The following is a 19444-nucleotide window of genomic DNA, read 5'->3' on the forward strand; positions in this document are numbered from 1 at the left end:
ATGAGCTGTGGGCATGGAGGGCAATTACTTTGCCTAAATAAGCCTCATTTTTCTCATCTATTTCACAAATAATAATAAAACCTATCTCTATCATGTGGCAAGAAATGTAAGTCAAGGCATACATGGACTATGGGAATCGACTAGCATAGTGTTCAGCAAATAGTGAGCACCCACTGAAAATGAGTTTTTACCAACATTTGTTTGAATGTTTGAAAGGCTTTCTCACATCAGCATCACCATGGTGGACGACTTTGTGAATCTGAGACATCAAAATACACCTATGATCCTACAGCTCTTACCCATGGATAAGTAAGGAATGGCAATGCTTTCTAAGTAAATCACTAGTACTTCCAAAAGCACCCATTCTAAGACTAAATTATCCTCCAGAAGCCATTGAAAGTACAGTTTGGTTCTTGGCCACCCCCAAGGTTTTAATCCAGTCCAGTCCAAAGGCCATGGAAAATGAGCGGAAGTGCTAAATTTTACAGTGACAGGAAGCAAGGAAATATCCTTGCAGCTTATAATCTCTTTGGGGTCCTTTTTAGCTTCTTGGATCAGCCTGGATCCAGAGTGGCAAGTTCTGGGCTCACTATGCTTTGCAGCACAAGCCAAGGACCCACCCTACTTTGTACTCAAACCCTTGAATAGCCTCAGGATTCAGAGAGTATGCTTTCTGTGGCATGAACATGGTTACAGACCAGCCCCTGCACCTGCAGCTGAAGAGGCTGTCTCCCTTTCCTAGCACCTGCCAGCATGTTGGTCACCAGATAGCATCTTCAACCCAGGCTTGATAAACCATTGTCAGGGACTTGGAGAACCCACACAACTAGTTAGCATATATACAGAACAAATCACCTCTTTGGGCCTCATTTCTTTCTAAAAGAAAGGGGTTAAATCTATCATGAAAAATCAAGGGGTTGAATCTAACAGAGTCTGGCTCTGGGCCTCTTAAATAGATTCCATCTGCTAAAGCAAGATAACTCATTTCCCCCTTACTTTTAAACACTTCCAATGAACTTACTTCCAATTCTACTTACTTCCATAGTAACCTATCTAATAATACGCCTGACTGTCAGCAAGTTCTTTGCCTCCACCCCAGCTTCCTCTCCTCCACTCGAAAATTGCCATTGGCTTTAATTAGATTTAATAAGCCTCTTGGAAGTGCGGTGAGGGAAAGGAAGAGCAGAGATTATGCACTGGGGGGCTTACTCTTGCATGGCAAGTACGGCATCTCCCTGGAACTCTCTTGTCTTCCCAAAGCTGGGAAAATCAAAAATGCCAAGCGTATGGTAAGACACGCCACTACGGCTGTCCAAATGTGAAACGTGGGTGGAGAGAATTATTTTGAAAAAGAGACTGAGGGAAAAGAGAAAAACCAAGCTGAGTCCCCAACAGCTGCAAATTATGAAGCCTGGGAAACTGTTACCTTGGATGAACTCTGATTTCCTGCTTACAGAAGGCAGGGTCCTATTGAGCCCCAGGATCCTGTCCAGGTGAAAAGCGAACACCTCGCTCATGTCCAGAGGTTGCTTAAGCAGCCCACAGGGGCTGGGGCCGCAGGCGGGCACCGAGGGCCGGGCAATACCTTCCAGCACCAGCAGGCGTGCTCCGCTCCTGGACCAGGCCGGCTGGAGGTCAGCCACCGCGCTGTCCGCAAGCTGGCGCATCCTGCCAATGTCTTCTCTGCTCAACCACGACGGGGCGCTTTCGCTGTAGATCCTGATGTTGCTCTCCCCCGCCTGGGGCAGCTGCAAATCTGCGCCCCCACCTCGCCCTCTCTGACCCTGGATCCACCTCCAAGGCCGCTCCCTAACCTTGGCCAGGTTTCCTGCCCTGACGTGTCCAGGCGCTTCAGCATCAGCTGCCCTTGCAGCTGCCTGAGGCTGAAAGGATGCTCCGACCAAAGCCTCTGGCCCCGAGGCCAGAGAAGCCATCATATACTTCTTCCTGCGCTTGGGTTTTACGGTGCCACGGATGTTGGCGGGCTTACTGCGCTTGGAGCGCAGGGTGATGTACACCACATTGGGCTGCAGCGTGGTCCCATTGCCTTGGGACTCAGGAGGGCCCAGCGTTCCATCCAAGGGGATCTCAGGGAAAGGACCCTTGGCAACGTCTCTGCTCCGGTGCGGCCCCTTGCCAGCCAGCCCTCCGTGCTGGACAGAGTTGCGCCCCACCTGGCTCACCAGGAAGCCCAGGTAGATGGCGCAGGCCATGCCCAGAAGGAGATTCCTCCGAGTCCTGGGGCGCCGGCTGCTCCAGAGTTTCCTCACTCGCTGGACGCACAGGGAACAGAGGAACCAGTTTATGAGTTGCCCTGGCTTGCCTGGACAGTTCATTTCTCCGCCGAGTCCACATGCTGAACAGAGTTTAAAGTCTGCAGTTGGCTTCTGCTGACATGATGCATGGTTTTCTGAATGCAGCTGTCGCCTCAGCTCAGGTGTCTAAGTGGTCTCCAGTGGGTCGGGGTGGAAGTTAAGGGTTGGTGATGGAACTGGAACGTTTCTGTCAGAAGCGGCAACAAACCTTTAAACTCCCTTCAGCCTCCCCAAGGAGAACTGTGGCATGTTCCTAGGAATGAATGGAAACAGAGTTAACTGAGTCACAGTCTTAAATGAGTCCAGTTCCTCCACAAGAGAAAAGAAAAACCAGAACTCTTTCTTTTCATCACTGCTGCCAGTAAATCATCTTTTAAATGAAATTTTTTTTAAAAAAGAAACAAAATAGTTATATAGATGTGTTATTCATTTTCAATTAGTGAAAACAAACCACCAAAATCCAAGACTCTTTTATATTGCGTAGCTGGAATCATTTAACTTGACCCTGAGGGAAAGTATTAAAATTTGATAAAACCAGGCTTTTCTTTTTTTTAAATTCAGAAATAATTTAAGACAAGTAGCAAATTGTTTTAAAAACCTATAGTAACTCCTATTTATTTTTAAAAACCCTGCAGTTGGGCAGAAGTACCACATAGTAACATTCAGATACAGAAACATATTCTCTTAATCTGATGGTACAATTTTTTTCTTCATAATCTGGTTCATTTTACACCAAGGGTTGCTTTAATATAAAGCTATGCATGCCCCTGAATCTTGGATGCAATTATATTTAGGCAGTCACACACCCACACACATAAATGGAAAACACCCATCAAACTGCTTTTTATTCCTTTTCTTTCCACCAAGATCAGCTGAAAGAAAACAAAAAGCTCTCTAGCTTTATTTTTTTCACATTATTAAAAAAGAAGAGGAATTGGTAGGCAATCTTACTTACACAACTGGCCCCGTGCTTGGCTCCAGGAAGAATGTAATCCCTGACTCTAATGCAAAGAACTTTTAAAGGCTGAGGCATGTAAGTAGAACATATTTCATGGTCAAGAGCGTTCCACATTTCAAGTATTTCAGCTCAGCTTTTAAAAGCTCCCTTGAAAACTACCAATTGCAAAGCAAAACAGTTACTTGTTAACTGGCTGCTGACAACCCACTTTTAAGACCTGGAAAGTTTTTTTTTTAATATTTAAAAAAAATTAACTTTAATTTTAAATTCTGAAAAAAACAAATGCCGGACAGAAGCAGTTTTCATTCAGATATTTTCCACTTATTTTTAACCCTAGGGAGCCCTCTAGTGTTCTGTTTGGAAACAGACTGGGAAATATCCCATCTCTTGGCGTGAGAAAGGATTGAGAGTGCTTAGCAGCAGTGGAATAAACATCTCCTGACAGGAATGCCATCACCTTCTGTCCAGCCCAGAAGCCAGGATTAGAGCACCAGGTTTTCCAGGGACTCACCTTTCCATCCTGGCCGTTGTACAGAGTAACTGTGAGGTCCCACCACTCCTGAGAAGAGAAGGCCTAGAAGTTCATTAAAAGGTAAGAAAGAGTTCATGCAAACGAGGGGAAAAAATAGAACAGGGAGATAAATGTACTCATGATAGGGGGAGAGATATTTCTAGTGTGCCAGTTGTGGGGTGCAACCGTTCACAAAAAGAAGTTGTGGGCTCTCTCTGATTGGAGGTTTTTAAAAAACAGGTTAGTGATTGGTTTAGGTAGTTTGCATGTCCTGGCACAAAGGCAGGGGTTGATGACCTCCGGGTCTCATTTAGACTTATCCTTTCTGGCTTCTACAGCAAAGAGAATCTAGAAGGCAGGCAGGGGGCAGGGAACATCCCCGCCTCCCACCCCCAGAAAAGAAAGTTGTGGTATGGGGGGTGGGGGTTAAGAACTTAGGGTATGGTGTGTGATCCTAAAAAGACTACATGTTACAGTGCAGAAAAAAGCTCATAAAAGCATTGGAACATATAGAAAAGGAAAGAATAAACTTCCGAGTGATAAAATACCAAAAACGATAAAAGAACTATTGTTTGAGCATACTTAAACTCAAACCTTTCTTCCTTTTGAAAAGTTCTGCCACATGGAGGAAGGAAACAGAACAACCCCAATCTTGGCAGTGACCTAGAAGTACCTGTAGATTCTGGTTGAATTTCGTAAGAATTTAAGCACCAAGTGCATTTCCTTTGTGCTCTCTTTTTATTATTACTATTGAAGTCTAGTTGATTTATAATGTGTTAGTTTCAAGTGTACAGCAGTGTGGTTCCATTATATATATATACACATATATATACATATATACATATGCTTTACCATACTCTTAAAGCACCCTTCCATAAGCACAGAATTATTTTCTAGATAGTTAAATATTAACTTCTTGAAAAGAAACTCTAACAAGATTAGTTTGTAAAACTCTCTTATTTGCATATACTCAGAAAACTAACTGACCTGACTCTTTAAAAACTGAGTCTTTGGAATCTGAAAAAGCATGGATGTGTGTACATGTATAAATGAATCCCTTTGATGTGCAGCAGAAATTGTCACAACATTGTAAATCAACTATGTTTTGATAAAACTTTAAACAATGAAAAATAAATAAACAAATAAATAAATAAAAGTAAATTTTTAGCAGAGGACAGGTTATACTGAGTAGAATCTTTCACTAGCTGTTTTCAAAACAGTTTTGTTTTGTGGGATTTGGGGGGTGGGGTTGCTTTTTTATTTTAGTGGAGAAATGCTTAGGAAATACCTAAGAGTTGTCTTGAGTTCATAAATCTAGTTGACTGACCCTCCTCCCCAATTTTTGGCCCTGACACTTTGTTGAACTTTTTGGCCCCTTTTTCCTACCCAGGCACCTTGGCACCATTGCACCGAGGGGATGCGATCAGGTAAATTTAAGAAACAGCTCATGGAATGATTGGTGTAGCTAACATACTGATGTTACAAATACACTGGGTAAAAACAGTGCCAGCAGGTAGAAACAGAAAACAATTTTAACCACTGTCCCCTTTGCCTATTCAAACCTGTTCTGTTCACTAGTGGTGCTTTCAACTCCTTTAGACAAAAACTTAGGCGTGACTTTTCCAGTCACACAGATTTTTTTAAAAAAAATTTCTCCAGGAGTTCCCTTTGTGGTGCAGTGGAAACAAATCCAACTAGTATCCATGAGGATGCAGGTTTGATCCCTGGCCTCGCTCAGCGGGTCAGGGATCCGGCATTGCTGTGAACTATGGTATAGGTTGCAGACACAGCTCAAATCCCACATTTCTGTGGCTGTGACATAGGCTGACAGCTGCAGCTCCGATTCAACCCTTAACTTGAGAACTTCTATATGCTGTGGTGTGGCCCTAAAAAGAAAAAAAAAGAAAAAAAAAAGAAAGTTTCATTGCCACAATATCCTATTTGCATATACCATATGAGGATACATAGAATACTCAAACATTTTTTATTGCTATGAATATTATTAGCTTAGAGACTGATATAATAAGCAGTCACATACCTAAAGTATTTTCTCTCCATTAAAAAAAAAATCCAAGTTCCCATTATGGCTTAGTGGGCTAGGAACCCTACCGGTATCCATGAGGATGTGGGTTTGATCCCTGGCCTTGCTCAGTGAGTTAAGGATCTGGTGTTGCTGTGTCTGTGATGTAGGCCTCAGCTGTAGCTCCTCCTATGTGACCCCTAGCCTGGGAACTTCCCTATGCTGAAGGTGTGGCCATAAAAAGAAAAAAAAAATCTATGAGGAAAATAAAGTGGAAAAATAGACAATAAGACAATGGTGTGACTGGATTAAATAACCTTTTTTTTTTTTTTTTTTGCATTTTTATGGAGGTGATGATGAAGAAGTAGCAATGTGGGGCTAGTGGTGATGTTCCTTTTCTTCCTCGTTCTCCTTTTTTTTTTTTTTTTTTTGCCATGAAGCATGTGGAAGTTCCCAGGCCAGAGATCAAGAGATCAAACCTGCATCACAGTAGTGACAACATTGCTGTGAGCTGTGGTGTAGGTCGAAGACGCGGCTCAGATCCCGTGTTGCTGTGGCTTTGGCGTAGGCCAGCGGCTACAGCTCCAATTGGACCCCTAGCCTGGGAACCTCCATATGTTGCGGGAGCGGCCCTAGAAAAGGCAAAAAAATAGACAAAAAGAAAAAAGAAAAACTAAATCAGAAAGTTAATGAACAATGATGTCACTGAAAATGTAAGAACAAGACAGATGTGCGTGTGCCATGCAGCTCCCCAGAGATTCTCATTTAATCGATGTGAGGTGGAGCCCAGCCATCCATGGTTTGAAAAATGTTCAATGCATAGGGTTATAACTCACTCTTCTAAAAGTTACATGGCTAGCTTCAGAGGCAGATTAACACCTTCTTACAGTTAAGTGTTAAGTCTTTGGTTTTACTGGCAGTGAAATAATCTGTAAATCCTTCAAGGCTTCCAACGTTAAGATACAAATGAAGGGAAGGCACTTTCTCCTTCAACTTGGAAGAACTCCAGGACCAGCTCAGACAGGGAAGAGGCTGCCACACTTCCTACCACACAGCATTTTTCTTTTCCCCACTTCTGCCAGGTGTACTGTTTGCTGCTGCTACTGGCTCAAGATCCCCCACCAGAGGAATGTGTACTAACTGCAGTCTCTGAAAAGCAAAGTGTTATGCTGGTCTTTGCGGTGGTTGACCCAAACTTGTTAGTTATATAGATCATAGACCAACAGATGGATCCTCTGTCCCTGGTCTGTGCTTACCAGACCCATCCGCTGGGTCCCTCACCCTTGCCTACCACTCTCCTGACCTCTAGGACCCAAGCTTTTCTAGAACTATAATCCTGGCTCTCGCCTGTGATCTTGGATGTGACCCTCTTCCTGCTTGTCATGTGGGATTTACTAATACATTTGCTATGCATTCCACCATGAGGGATGGAAGGCACCAAGCTGGTGTGGCTTGTGGCTGAATAATTCTTAGCCTGATCATCTTTGAAATTCTGCTACAGAGTGGTGTTCAATTGGTACAAAGAAGTTGGTCATTCTTTAAGTAGTGCTCTATATTATATCATCTGTCTTTAAAATCTTAAAAAGAAGTTACAGGAGTTCCCACCGTGGTGCAGTGTGTTAAGATCCAGGATTGTCTCTACAGTGGCACAGGTTCAATCTCTAGCCCAGTGCAGTGCATTAAGGATCTGAAGCTGCCACAGCTATGGCCCTAAGTCGCAGCTGCATTTCAGATTTAATCCCAGGCCTGGGAACTTCTGGATGCAGTGGAAGAATATTACAGTTTTTGTGTTTTATTTTATAGAAACATGTACGCTTTTCTCTGACACTCGATTACCCATCACTAAGGACATCTTTCCTGTGGGCCAGTGCCTCCACATGTAGTTTCAGTAGATGAGTTTGAAAAGAAAAGCGTGTGTCTCCTCAGAGCTAGCCTTACAGATCAGATCCGTGAAGTGATGCTGGGAACCATAGCTCCCTGTGGTGACTAAGCACCCAGTAGGCCTACTTCCAGGGGAGGAACTGCCTGGTCTTTGATTGAATTGGGCCCTCCCCACTCGATCTATGGTTATACCTGGAGAAGAGTAATCTGAGCCTCCCTGCCTCTTCCCAGGGTAGCCATAGCCTCATCTCTCTAGGAAGGTTTGTTCCATTTATTTAAAGTTGTGTTTGTATTATCACGGTTCTGCCACATGACCAGAAACTTAACAATGTTTGCATGGCCAAAGCATAGCACAGGAAAGAGATAGGACATATGACAGCAAGTTTGACATCTATTTGAAATAAGAGATGTTCATATGGTTGTCATTTCACTTCTGGATAATTTGATGATCTGTGCATGTCATAAAAATCAGCATCTGCTTGATAATTCTCAAACCCAAGAACACACAGAGTCATCATGGAATAAGAAAGTAGGTAAGTCAGAGGCAACCCAAGTTCCTTCTAAAAGCCCCCAAACAGTCTAGACAACAAAGCTTCTCTGCTTCAGCCATGGATGCTGAAGCCCTCAATTCTCTGCTTCCCCATTGCCTCTCCAGGCCACACACATGGAAGCCAGGACAGACACACCAGCCCTGGGTCATTCTTGGCTCAGGACAAAACAGCCCAAGCAGCAGTGGTTTTTGGCCTGTGTGGAGGAGTGAAGATTGGATAAAGCATGCTCAATCTTGGGCTCCTTGTAGGAAACTGATACAGGCACAAAATCTCTTCTCTCCTCCCCTAAGAAAAGTTGAAAGAAATAAGCTGCAGGTAGAGTACACTGAAAGGAAAGAAAGCCCCCTGGTTCTCCTAGATTAAATCTGGCATATCAGAAATGGAGCTATAAGTAAACACCTTAAAAGGGCTGGAAAAGAAAGAGAGAAACTGGGGTCCTTTTTTGCATTTGTAGCTGGGCATTTTGAGACTCAGTTGTGTCCTCTGCTATGGTTCAGACAGGTATGGCCTATCTGATAAGTCGCTGGGCTGTGGAAAGCACACACGTGTTTTATGAATTGACGAAGAAACTGTATTAGGAAAGACAGAAAGTGTCATGTATCCAGCCCATCCACCCTGTGGAGTCAAGTCCCAGGAAAGAAGGACAGGCAAACCCTGGTGGAGGGGCTTTCATGTATTATTCTGCGATGTGAAGGCATCAGCAGTTCAGGGTGGTTTCCAGACAAGGAAATGTGGTGCAGAGTCAGGGTGATCTCTGAGAGACAGCAGTGAGTGATGGCTTGAAGCAAGGAATTGAACCTGGGTAGCCTGGATGAAAACTAGGAATCCTAGCCCCTAGAGCAGTTAGAGGCTAGAAGCAGAATTGCCCTGATTCTTACCCCCTGTTGAAAGCAAGAATGTTTCAAGGAGGTAAGTTTATTATTAGAAACACAGTACAACATGTGGGAGAGCACACAGAGAAGTAGTCTATTTATCTAAGGCAGAAGCAAAGCAGTGGTCCACACCCAAAAGAGAAGAGAACTTGTGGGTGTCCCCCTGAATGAGAAGCACACCTGAGAGGTAATTTAAATCACCTATATAGGACAGTTCTTCCAGGTCTTTGTTTTCCTTTGGCCAATTATATTGTTTTATCTTTCACACCTCACCAGACCCTGAGCCCTCCCCAGTCTGAATGTTCATTATTTTGGCCAAGATAATTTCCAAAGCAAGGCACCACGGGAACATTATTCCAGACTTATTATGGCCTGGCCCCCCTCCCTTTCTGATCCAAGGGGTCTTTTTGAACATGTGTAGTTGGGGGTCTCCCTCACCCGGAGGATGAGAAGTATGTGGCCTCTTGGTCTTTTGCCCAAAGAGGGCTAGCCCCTCTTTTGATCCTGTCATTACCATTGTTTAACAGTTCACAGAAGACAAGTACCAATTATTTGCTTTGTGCCTGCTGTTATTTCTGTCTTGGAGTAGAGATAGGTGGTTGGTTCTAAATGTCTATCCAGGAGCCCACCTCTCTCCTGCCCCAGGAAGTGTAAACAAGAGGCTGGTTGTAAATGCCTATCATGGAGCTCGTCTATCTCCTGCCTCAAGGGAGCATCCCCCCCCCCACTTCCAGGTGTTGGCAGTTTGGGGAGCTCTGGGGGGAGCACCCCTGGAATGGACCCCACAGAAGCATTAGCAGCAGCAGGAGGCTGGGCAGTATGTGACCCTTAAGTAGCTGCACAGGCAGAAAAGAGCCAGGAGGCTGGTGTGCTATGATCAGACTTAACTAGGCTATAAACACAGGAGTGACAAGCCCAAGCATTACTTTTGAGACAAATGAATGATTTTTGAAAGCTGCTGGAGATCTTGTTTTATGCAGAAGAGGGTGAGCATCAGTGCAGCTTGAGCCAGTCCCACTAAAGAGTGTCCCAGTCCCACTAAAGAGTACCCATAGTTGCTGAGACCTGGGGAAATGTAAGTTGCACTATTTAACATTCATTAAAGACCCACTAAATACCAGCCCCTAAAGCTAGGTTCTGTGGGGAGTATGCAGTGACTAAGACACTGCCTAGCTCAGGAATGTCTCAATAAATATTGAATGAGTCAATGAAAATATTCCCATGATAAGACACAATCCCTAGACCAGTGGTTCTCAAATTCTGGCCCTTGGACCAGCAGCATCAGCTTTACCATGGAATTTATTATAAATGCAATCCTTGGAGTTCCCATTGTAGTTCAGCAGGTTAAGACCTGACATAGTATCCGTGAGGATGTGGGTTTGATCCCTGACCCTGCTCAGTGGGTTAAGGATCTGGTGTTGCCACAATCTGTGGCATAGGCCTGTAGCTATGGCTTTAACTTGACCCCTAGCTAGGGAACTTTCATATGCCATGGGTGTAGCTGTAAAAAGAAAAAAAAAAATCATCCTTAAACCTCCCCCCAGACCTCCTGAATTAGAAATTCTAGAGGAGAGGCTCTGCAAACTGTGCGGCAACAAGCCCACCAGGTCATCTGACACATGATGATGTTTGAGAACCTTTGCCCTGGCTGAGGCACACCCTAAAGAAGGGGCTAGTTCAGGAAGAAGAGATGGAAATGCCAAAAGAGGAAGGAGAGAATAAAGTAAAAAATCGTGCAAAGACTCAAAATCATCAGGTCATTCTATATCTTTTCTCCCTTTATGAGTGTTGTTTCCTCCTGGTCATTTCATCCATTGGATTAGAATAGACAGAATAGGTTAATATCATATACTCTGTCCTCAACCACCCTCACCTACCGATTCCCATGGATTCTACCTCCTGTCTCAAAGCAAGGTCATAGTGTATAAATGCTGGGAAAAGAAGAAAGTTGAGAGAAATTCCAATTCACCATCCATGAAATGAAAACCAGGAGCCCTCATGGCTGGGTATGGAGGGACTGTCTAAGAAAAACTGTGGAAAGAAATCCAATCCTTTGTGGGCCAGCAGCCGTTCTATGCCCACAAAGTCCCCTTATATGGTAAAATCACACTGGTTTCCAAAAGGCAGTCATCTGGTTCCCATGGCTGCCTAAGGTGTATGGTAGCCAACAATTATAAGCTGAAAAACCTTGGTGAGAAGCCCGGAATGGATTCTGAAATTAAAAAGATGAACAGATATAGAGCACTGTCGCACAGAGAAGAAAATCAAATATTTTTATAAGGACGAACATGTTGTTTCTCTAAATATAACACACCCCAATTATTTTCCCACAGGAAATAACCCATGCTTTGTTTAAGAATACACATTATTTTGCTGTTCTTTAGGGAATAAAGCCAACCTTGATTGAGGTCATCCAGCTTAAAGCAGCACTCTTTGCTTTACCTTCGCACTAGTTACTTAGGATATAGAAATAACCAGACAATAGAGCTGATGACAATAAATCTACATTTGAATTCAACCAACCTGAAGAACACATAAACAAAATATTCTTACCTCAACTAGAGGCTTTTGGCAAGTGCTGTGGACTGAAGATTTGTGTCACCTCAAAATTCATGGATTGAAACTCTAATGCCAAGGTGATAGTGTTTGGAGAGGAGGCCCTCAAGAAGTCATGAGGTCATGCAGGTGCAGCCTTCATGGTGGGATTAGCACCCTTGTAAGAAGAGATAAAGGAGTTTGCCTTCTGCCCCTCTGCTCTGTGACCTATGGGGTCACAGCAAGAAGACAGGGACTGCAAACCAAGGTGAGGGATTCTTAATCAAAGCCTGGCCGTGCTGGTGCTCTGATCTGGGACTTAGCACACAGAACTATGAGAAAGAGATTTTTGTTGTTGTTTTTCTTTTTATGGCCACACCCTCAGCATATGGAAGTTCCCAGGCTAGGGGTCAAATCAGAGCTGCAACTGCGCAACATGGCAACACTGAATCCAAGCTGCATCTGTGACCTACACTGCAGTTTGCGGCAATATCAGATCCTTAATTCAATGAGGGAGGCCGGGGACTGAACCTTCATCCTCATGGATGTTATGTTGAGTCCTTAACCTGCTGATCCACACAGGAACTGCCATTTTTGTTGTTTTAACCACCCAGTCTACAGTAATTTATTATAGTACCCTGGGCTAAGTTACCAAGAAATTTCATTTTGCTCTATGTTCTCATCTGAAAAACTGGGATTATCACATCTAGGGAAAGAGTTGTTCTGAGTATTAAATATATATTGTATGTTTGTAGAGCCCTTAGCACAGTACTTGATGTACAGTAAGAAGTCATGGCTCACTCACTTGCTTTCTTTTTCTTGCAAGGATGATGCTGATAACTAAGCATTCTCTAAAGATACTTAGAAAAAAACCAGTAGATAAAACATTGATTGGCCCTCAATTTCAGGTTCAAGAAATAGTCATCAGTCTTACTGAGTTACTAATACAGGAAACTACCGAGAATTTGTTTCACTCTCTCCTTCTATACTTAACAAAAGACTTAAAAGATAATAAGGAATACATTCTACTTGCTACTTTGGACTCAAATCTTTGGTCATTTTTGCCTCTGATATTTAAAATTAGCCTATGGTTACCAAAGGGGAAGGAAGAGGGATAAATTAAGAGTTTGGAATTGACATATACATGCTACTACATGTAAGATAGGTAAACAGGGACCTACTGTAGAGCACAGGAAACTATAGTTAATATTTTTAATAATATATAAAGAAAAAGAATGTGAAAAAAATAGATGTGTATGTATGTATAATTGAATCGCTCTGCTGTAAGCCGGAAACTAACACAACGTTGTAAATCAACTATACGTCAATAAAAATTTTTTAGAATAAAGTTAAGAGCAATAAAACCTGATTGTAAAAGAGTGAGGTAGTTCCCATCATGGCTCAGTAGTAACGAAACCAACTAGTATCCATAAGGATGCGGGGTCAATCCCTGGCCTCACTCAATAGGTTAAGGACCTGGCATTGTGGTAAGCTGTGGTGTAGGTCGCAGACAGGGTTCAGATCCCATGTTGCTGTGGCTGTGGTGTAAGCCAGCAGCTGCAGCTCCAATTCAACCCCTAGCCTGGGTAATTTTATATGTTGTGGGTATGGCCCTAAAAAGCAAAAAAAAGAATCCAACTGCGTCAGCTCGGGCTGCTCCAGAGGCATGAGTTCAATACCCAACTAGGTGCAGAGGTTAAAGATCCAGCATTGCTGCAGCTGTGGCATAGGTCACAGCTGCAGCTAGGAATTAATCCCTGGCCAGGGAACTTCCATATGCCATAGCTGTGGCCAGAAAGAAAAAGAAATATTTATTTATTATGGCCAAAAAGGCCAGAAAGAGGTTCAGAGCTGATCACTTCCCTTTACTCATAGCTCAGGGGAGAGGCCACCCAGTTGTTGGATAGTTTTAGATAGCCCATTTTCCAGGCAGTTTATCCCCTTGTAATAGAGAAACTTGTAATGGGTCATCAGAACCTAAGGTTTCGGTTACCATATCTTTAAAATACTATGTTATTCTTTTTGTTTTTTCATTTAAAATATCTGGAGCATGAATGGATTAGCAATGAGATTCTGCTGTGTAGCACTAGGATCTATATCTAGTCTCTTACAATGGAGCATGATAATGTGAAAAAAAAGAACGTATATGTTTATGTGTGACTGGGTCACCATGCTGTACAGTAGAAAAGATAATAATGTATTGGGGAAATAAAAAAAAAATTTAATTAAAAATTTAAAAATTAAAAAAATAAAATAAAATAAAATATCTGGAGCAGGGCTCCCATTGTGGCTCAGTCAGTTAAGGACCCAACATAGTCTCTGTGAGGATGCAGGTTCACTGGCCTTATTCAGTGGGTTAAGGATCAGCATTGCTACAAGCTGTGATGTAGGTCACATATGTGGCTTGGATCCCATATTGCTGTAGCTGTGGTGTAGGCTGGCAACTGCAGGTCCAATTCAACCCTTAGCCTGGGATCTTCCTTATGCCTCAGGAGCTGCCTAAAGAGAGAAAAAATAAATAAAATAAAATAAAATAAAATAAAATAAAATAATAAAATATCTGGAGCAACTACCATGTGGCAAGCACTGTCCATTCATTTTGGAAGCAGCAATGGAGAAAACGGTCAATGGTCTTCCCAGCAACGGGTATTTGGGATTCACTTTTCAGGCCAGACTTTCTTCTAAAGCTTTCAGCTCTGTCTGTTCTCCACCCTCTTCCCCAACTACTGCCTCAGGACCTGCCCAAACCTAACAGATTTCAGATCCTATCCTATCAGTTCTCAGTACAGTTAAGCAAATCCTGCCTAAACACAGCTTCAAATATGACAGTTCTTTTTTTTTATTACTCAATGAATTTATTACATTCATAGTTGTACAGTGATCATCACAATCCAGTTTTATAGTATTTCTCTAATCAGGTCAACTTTGTCATCTGCCAAGTGACCAGACTAGACTGTTTTGATTAGTTTTATAGATTATGCATTTTAGTTTGATGCATAATTCAACTCCTAATTTGTCATAAATTTCAAAGCAAGCTAAAGCTTATTTTCACATATTCATTTATTGAACCTTGGGAAAAAAAGACAATATCCTTCTCTTTTTTTCTTTCTTTTTTTTTTAATGGATGTTCCCAGGCTAGGGGTCGAATTGGAACTACAGCTGCTGGCCTACACCACAGCCACAGCAACATGGGATCTGAGCCAAGACTGCAACCTATACCACAGCTCACCACAACACCAGATCCTTAACCCACTGAGCAGGGCCAGGGATGGAACCCGAGTCTTCATGGATACTACTCAGGTTCATTACCACTGAGCCACAACCAGAACTCTGACAATGTCTTTTTCTTTAGGGAAAAAAAAATCCTTTAAAATTGGTTGAATTTTAGCTAACAAGTGACTGTCTTTCCTTCAAAAAAAAAAAATATATATATATATGTGTATATATATATTCCTTTTACAGCCACACCTGCGACATATTGAAGTTCCCAGGCTAGGAGTCAGGTTTACAACCCACTGAGCCACAACGGAAACTCCCTAAATAAAGTTTAAAAGATGAGTACGGAATTTTGGCAGCTAAAGCTTTTAAATGTGTGAGAAACTTGGTGAATCTAAGTTCATCATTGAACATTTTTATTACTTTTCTAAGTTGTCTGCAGGGAACCAACACAAGATTAAAATGGATAATTCTGACTTCAACATTATGTCAGGCTAGATACTCTCAAAGGCCTTCCTTCTTTAAATCCAGACCCAGGATAAATAAGGGAAAACATGCCATCTGCTGTTTGTGATTTCTCTAAAAAGAAACAGTTTCCAAATATAAATTTTCTACAAGTGGATATCAGTAGATATGAGGTAAATATAAGAAATCACCAACAATAAAAAGAAAAGGAGTAAAGAAACTTTAAGTTAGAATCCAAATATAAATTTTGTTTATAGAAAAAATAGTGTTTAAGAATCCCCTCTGTGGCACAGTAGGTCAAGAATCTGACCACAGCGGCTCAGGAGCTTCAGTGGTGGGAGTTCAATCCCCGGCCTGGCATCAAGTGTGTTAAAAGATCCAACATTGCTGCAGCTGCAGCATAGGTCACAGCTGCAGCTCAGATTCAGTCTCTGGCCCAGGAACTTTCACATGTCCCAGGTGAGGCCATAAAATTAAAAAAAAAATTTTTTTTAAATAGTGTTTAAAGGACAACAAAGTCAGCATATACTAGGAAGAGATTATAAACACTTGATGACCTGTTTACAAGAAAACTTAAAGTAACAGAAATGGTAAAAAGAAATTGTAGAAATTAAAATTCAATGGATATAATTTTGATAGTGTACACTGAATGAAATCTTCTACCAAAAGTAACTTTCAAAGTTGGCAAATCATATAAGCAATCCTTTGAAGGCCTTGGAGAGCCAACACATTGGGTATGGAGCAGTTGGAATTTTTAAGAAAGGGAAACACACAAGGGGCATCCCACAATCACTTTGGAAGTCTCCTGCCAGGATCTTTATTTTTGGAATGACCATATATATAGTTTCTTTTACATTTCCCAAATTTATTCCTTTATTAAAGAATATATGTGTGTATATATGTATATATATATATATTTATATTTATGTATGTATATATATATATTATTTTTATTATAGTTGTTTACAATGCTGCGCCAATTTCTGCTATACAGCATAGTGACCCAGTTTTACACACACACACACACACACACACACACACACACATACACACACATATATATATATACACACATTCCCTTTCTTCCATCATGGTCTATTGCAAGAAACTAGATATATTTCCCTGTGCTGTACAGTGGGACCTCATTGCTTATCCATTCTAAATGTCATAGTTTGCATCTACCAACCCCAAATTCTCCATCCCTCCAATTCCCTCCCTGCCCCCACCATGGACAGCTTCTGAATTGTGGCCAGAGTGATAGAAGCCAGGAAGAAGGCAGTGGTTCACAGGTGAGACAGACGTGGACTCAGTGATGCCAGATGAGCTGGCATTTAAGGAGAGAGGAAACTCAGAGGGGGCCGCCAAATCTGCATCCTCATTTCTTTCAAACTGCAGGTTAGCTTTGGGCCGTGAGTGTACAGAGCAAGTCTGAAGAAGGACAGGAAGCAGCGCTGATCCAATCCTTGGGATCAAAGATGAGGGCTCCATGCTCTCCCCAACCCTGGGGCTGTCATCCAGAAATCAGGAAAAGCAGAAAGAGTGCTGCCAGGCCCCCACTCTGCCCAGAGCCCAGAATACCGGCAGGCTCCGGAGAAAAACCTCCATCCAGGATCTTGGCTGATGTGCAACCTGGGCAGGTACATTCACCCCCACCCCCATGAAGGGCAGTGTAAGTGAAGGGCACCTGAGCCCAAACTCTTTGGGTTTGATACCCCTTTGGTCACAGAGCTTGTGTTAGGAGAGGCCGTGTCTCCAAAACTTCTGGAGAACTAGACAGCCAGGAGCTACACTGGTCAGAAACGCTGAATCCAGGGCCTCACAGGAGAGGACACTTTTTTCTCTTTCCTCCAAGCTGGAGTTGGTTGTCTGCCCCTCTTTCCCCCAATTTATTCTTCCTCTGTACATCTCCCCATCCCTCTGCTTATTTCCTATATTTTACTTATTCCATGGAATTGTCATTTGTCATTCACTGGATGATTTTTTTGTTTGTTTTCAGCAGAAAACCTAAAAAGCCAGTTCAAGCATCCACCCAAAGAAAATGTCTCCTGTTAACACTGGAACACCATAGGTAGAACAGGGCTCGGTGTATCTGGGCCATTTCTCTGACATTCCCTTGGCTGTGCACCGGTCAGTGGCTGACGCTCCTCCTCATCACAAGTGGGAGGCTTCCTAAAGCGACTGATTTCACGTGACTTCTCCTTCGCCTCTCGATGGTAAAAAGGGACAAGCACCTCACAGCCACCAAACAAATTTCCTGAGCTTCATGCAAAAGCCTATCACCATGGATAAAAGGATGTCATATGGGTTTACCCCTTGGTTACACACTAATTGCTGAAACAATAACTGTAGTAAATGACTTTGAATTGTCCTTGGAGCTGCACATAATATCAGTCCTTAATATCCTGGCTGCTACACAGTGGGAAATCTTTAGAATGATGTTGGGTAGACAAACCAAACATCCATTATAATCATGGTAGATTTTTTCCTATTGTCCGTATTAAACCGTGGAGCCTGTAACACAGAGACAGTCCTGACCTACCTCTCCCTTTTCAGGTCCCCAACACATGGCTCTCATATAATCAAGATTTGACAATTGCCTGATGAAAGAGCAAATAAAATAATAGTTGATTCTCTTCAAAAATATATTTGTCACCAACTACTCCTGCAATTCTTAAAGCCCATTGTAGTTGTAATAATATTTGCATAGTATCTTATTTTTCAATCCCACCCTGCATAGCTGTAATTTTTACCTATTGCTTTCTGGGTCTTTCACTTGATTTCAACTGGTTATTTTTAGAACTGCTATTAACACAGACTTCAATGGCTGTTCTGTTTTCCCCTTGAGCAATGAAGCAGTTGCCATGGAAACAGAATCCCATACCTCTCTCCAAAGCTTCCTATCAATGCAGCTTGATGAGAGGGACTACCATACCACTGCCTTCCTCTGTGTTTTAAGTCTGCAGATCTATTACCTCGGAAAGATACAAGTCATCACTGGGGTGATGAAGAAGGGGTTTGACAGCTTGTCCAAGAAGACATACCAGGGCTCTTATCTGAAAATAATCCCCTAATCAGAGTTAGAGAAAGGTTTTAAGACTTGACAAAAAAAAAAAAAAAATTCCGAGTCACAAGGTAGATTTTATTTAAAGATGGATCATTTTAATTTCTTCGCACAAGTCACAGACTCATAACCTTGCACAGAGAACTATGTATAGTGATTCTGTGGCTGAAGTACCTTTTCCCTCTCATCCCCTCAACTCCACCTACGTGAAAAACAAGATGGAAATCTAACCTAAGTGGGCAGATGAGGGAGGGAAGAACAAGATCCCAAACTTCTCTGGGGGCAGGGGCAGTATCAGCCCAGGGCGATTCTCCTGAGAAAGCTGTAGTTCTAAGCTTGAGTTACCCTACTCTGAGCAGTAAGAGGGAGAGAATCCGCTGGCTATGGGAATTCTATGGGGAATCAACAGCACCATCAACGTAATGTGAAGATAAAGGATTCTTCACCAGGTCCCTCAACTCTCAGCTGGAACAAATGTTCAGAGCCTAAAACCAAGTTTTGACCTTGTCAGCACTCCAGAATCTTTTATACAGTAGCTGCGTGGGCTGTGATGGAATTTTCTCTCTTGTGGTGAGATGTTTGCACAGAACATCCCTGTGGGTATATCTCTGAGGATAACCTAGATTAACCTAAGGATGTGGTCTGGAAGAAACCAGGATGGTGGGGGGATGCAGGTGACAAGGGGGCAGCAGGGCAGAGATTACAAGGCTGTAGCCCCCCTGCACCACCATCTACCTAACCCACAGGGACCAGAGCAAAGAAAGTAGCCAGTAGACAAGTCACAGCCAAGTCATTATAATCTGATACAGGCAGAAAACAACAAGCTCATGAATGAGACACAAAGCCAAGAAGGTACTTGTACAGACTTGAACAGAATCAATAGACAGAGATCAGTTCCAGAGAAGAAGAAAAGGCAGAAGATGAGGCCAGGCTGGATGACAGCAGTCAATCTCCCAACCTGATTCTGCTGTCCAGGGATCTTTTTTGTGATGCAATGTTTTTAAACTGAACAAGAAAGAGACTTGTTTTTGTTTGTTTATTTGTTCTCTTTCTTTCTTT

The 19444-nt window shown here is 42.5% G+C and overlaps 1 protein-coding gene and 1 long non-coding RNA gene across 5 annotated transcripts in view; one reads left to right on the forward strand and one right to left on the reverse strand.

The window, feature by feature from the left end:
- Positions 1-19444, reverse strand: part of FAM198B (family with sequence similarity 198 member B) — a 97010-nt gene that overhangs the window by 57863 nt on the left and 19703 nt on the right. The window contains exons 1-2 of one of the 4 annotated variants that reach the window (XM_005666658.3): positions 3785-3985; positions 1586-2568 (exon numbers count right to left, since the gene is read on the reverse strand). In XM_005666658.3, coding sequence (XP_005666715.1) covers positions 1586-2336 — 751 coding nt within the window. In that variant the 5' untranslated portion in view covers positions 2337-2568; positions 3785-3985. Of the gene's footprint in view, positions 1-1426; positions 2569-3270; positions 3604-3784; positions 3986-19444 lie in introns of those variants that run through there. The other 3 variants (XM_003482392.4, XM_005666656.3, XM_013978683.2) reach the window with 3 other exon arrangements.
- LOC100516145 lies at positions 2592-17967 on the forward strand. Its single transcript, XR_002346647.1, has 4 exons — positions 2592-3348; positions 3611-3865; positions 16720-16961; positions 17321-17967. It is a non-coding gene; the product is annotated as an uncharacterized LOC100516145 (long non-coding RNA).

Source organism: Sus scrofa, chromosome 8 (assembly GCF_000003025.6).
Source record: "Sus scrofa isolate TJ Tabasco breed Duroc chromosome 8, Sscrofa11.1, whole genome shotgun sequence".
Classification (NCBI taxonomy): domain Eukaryota; kingdom Metazoa; phylum Chordata; class Mammalia; order Artiodactyla; family Suidae; genus Sus; species Sus scrofa.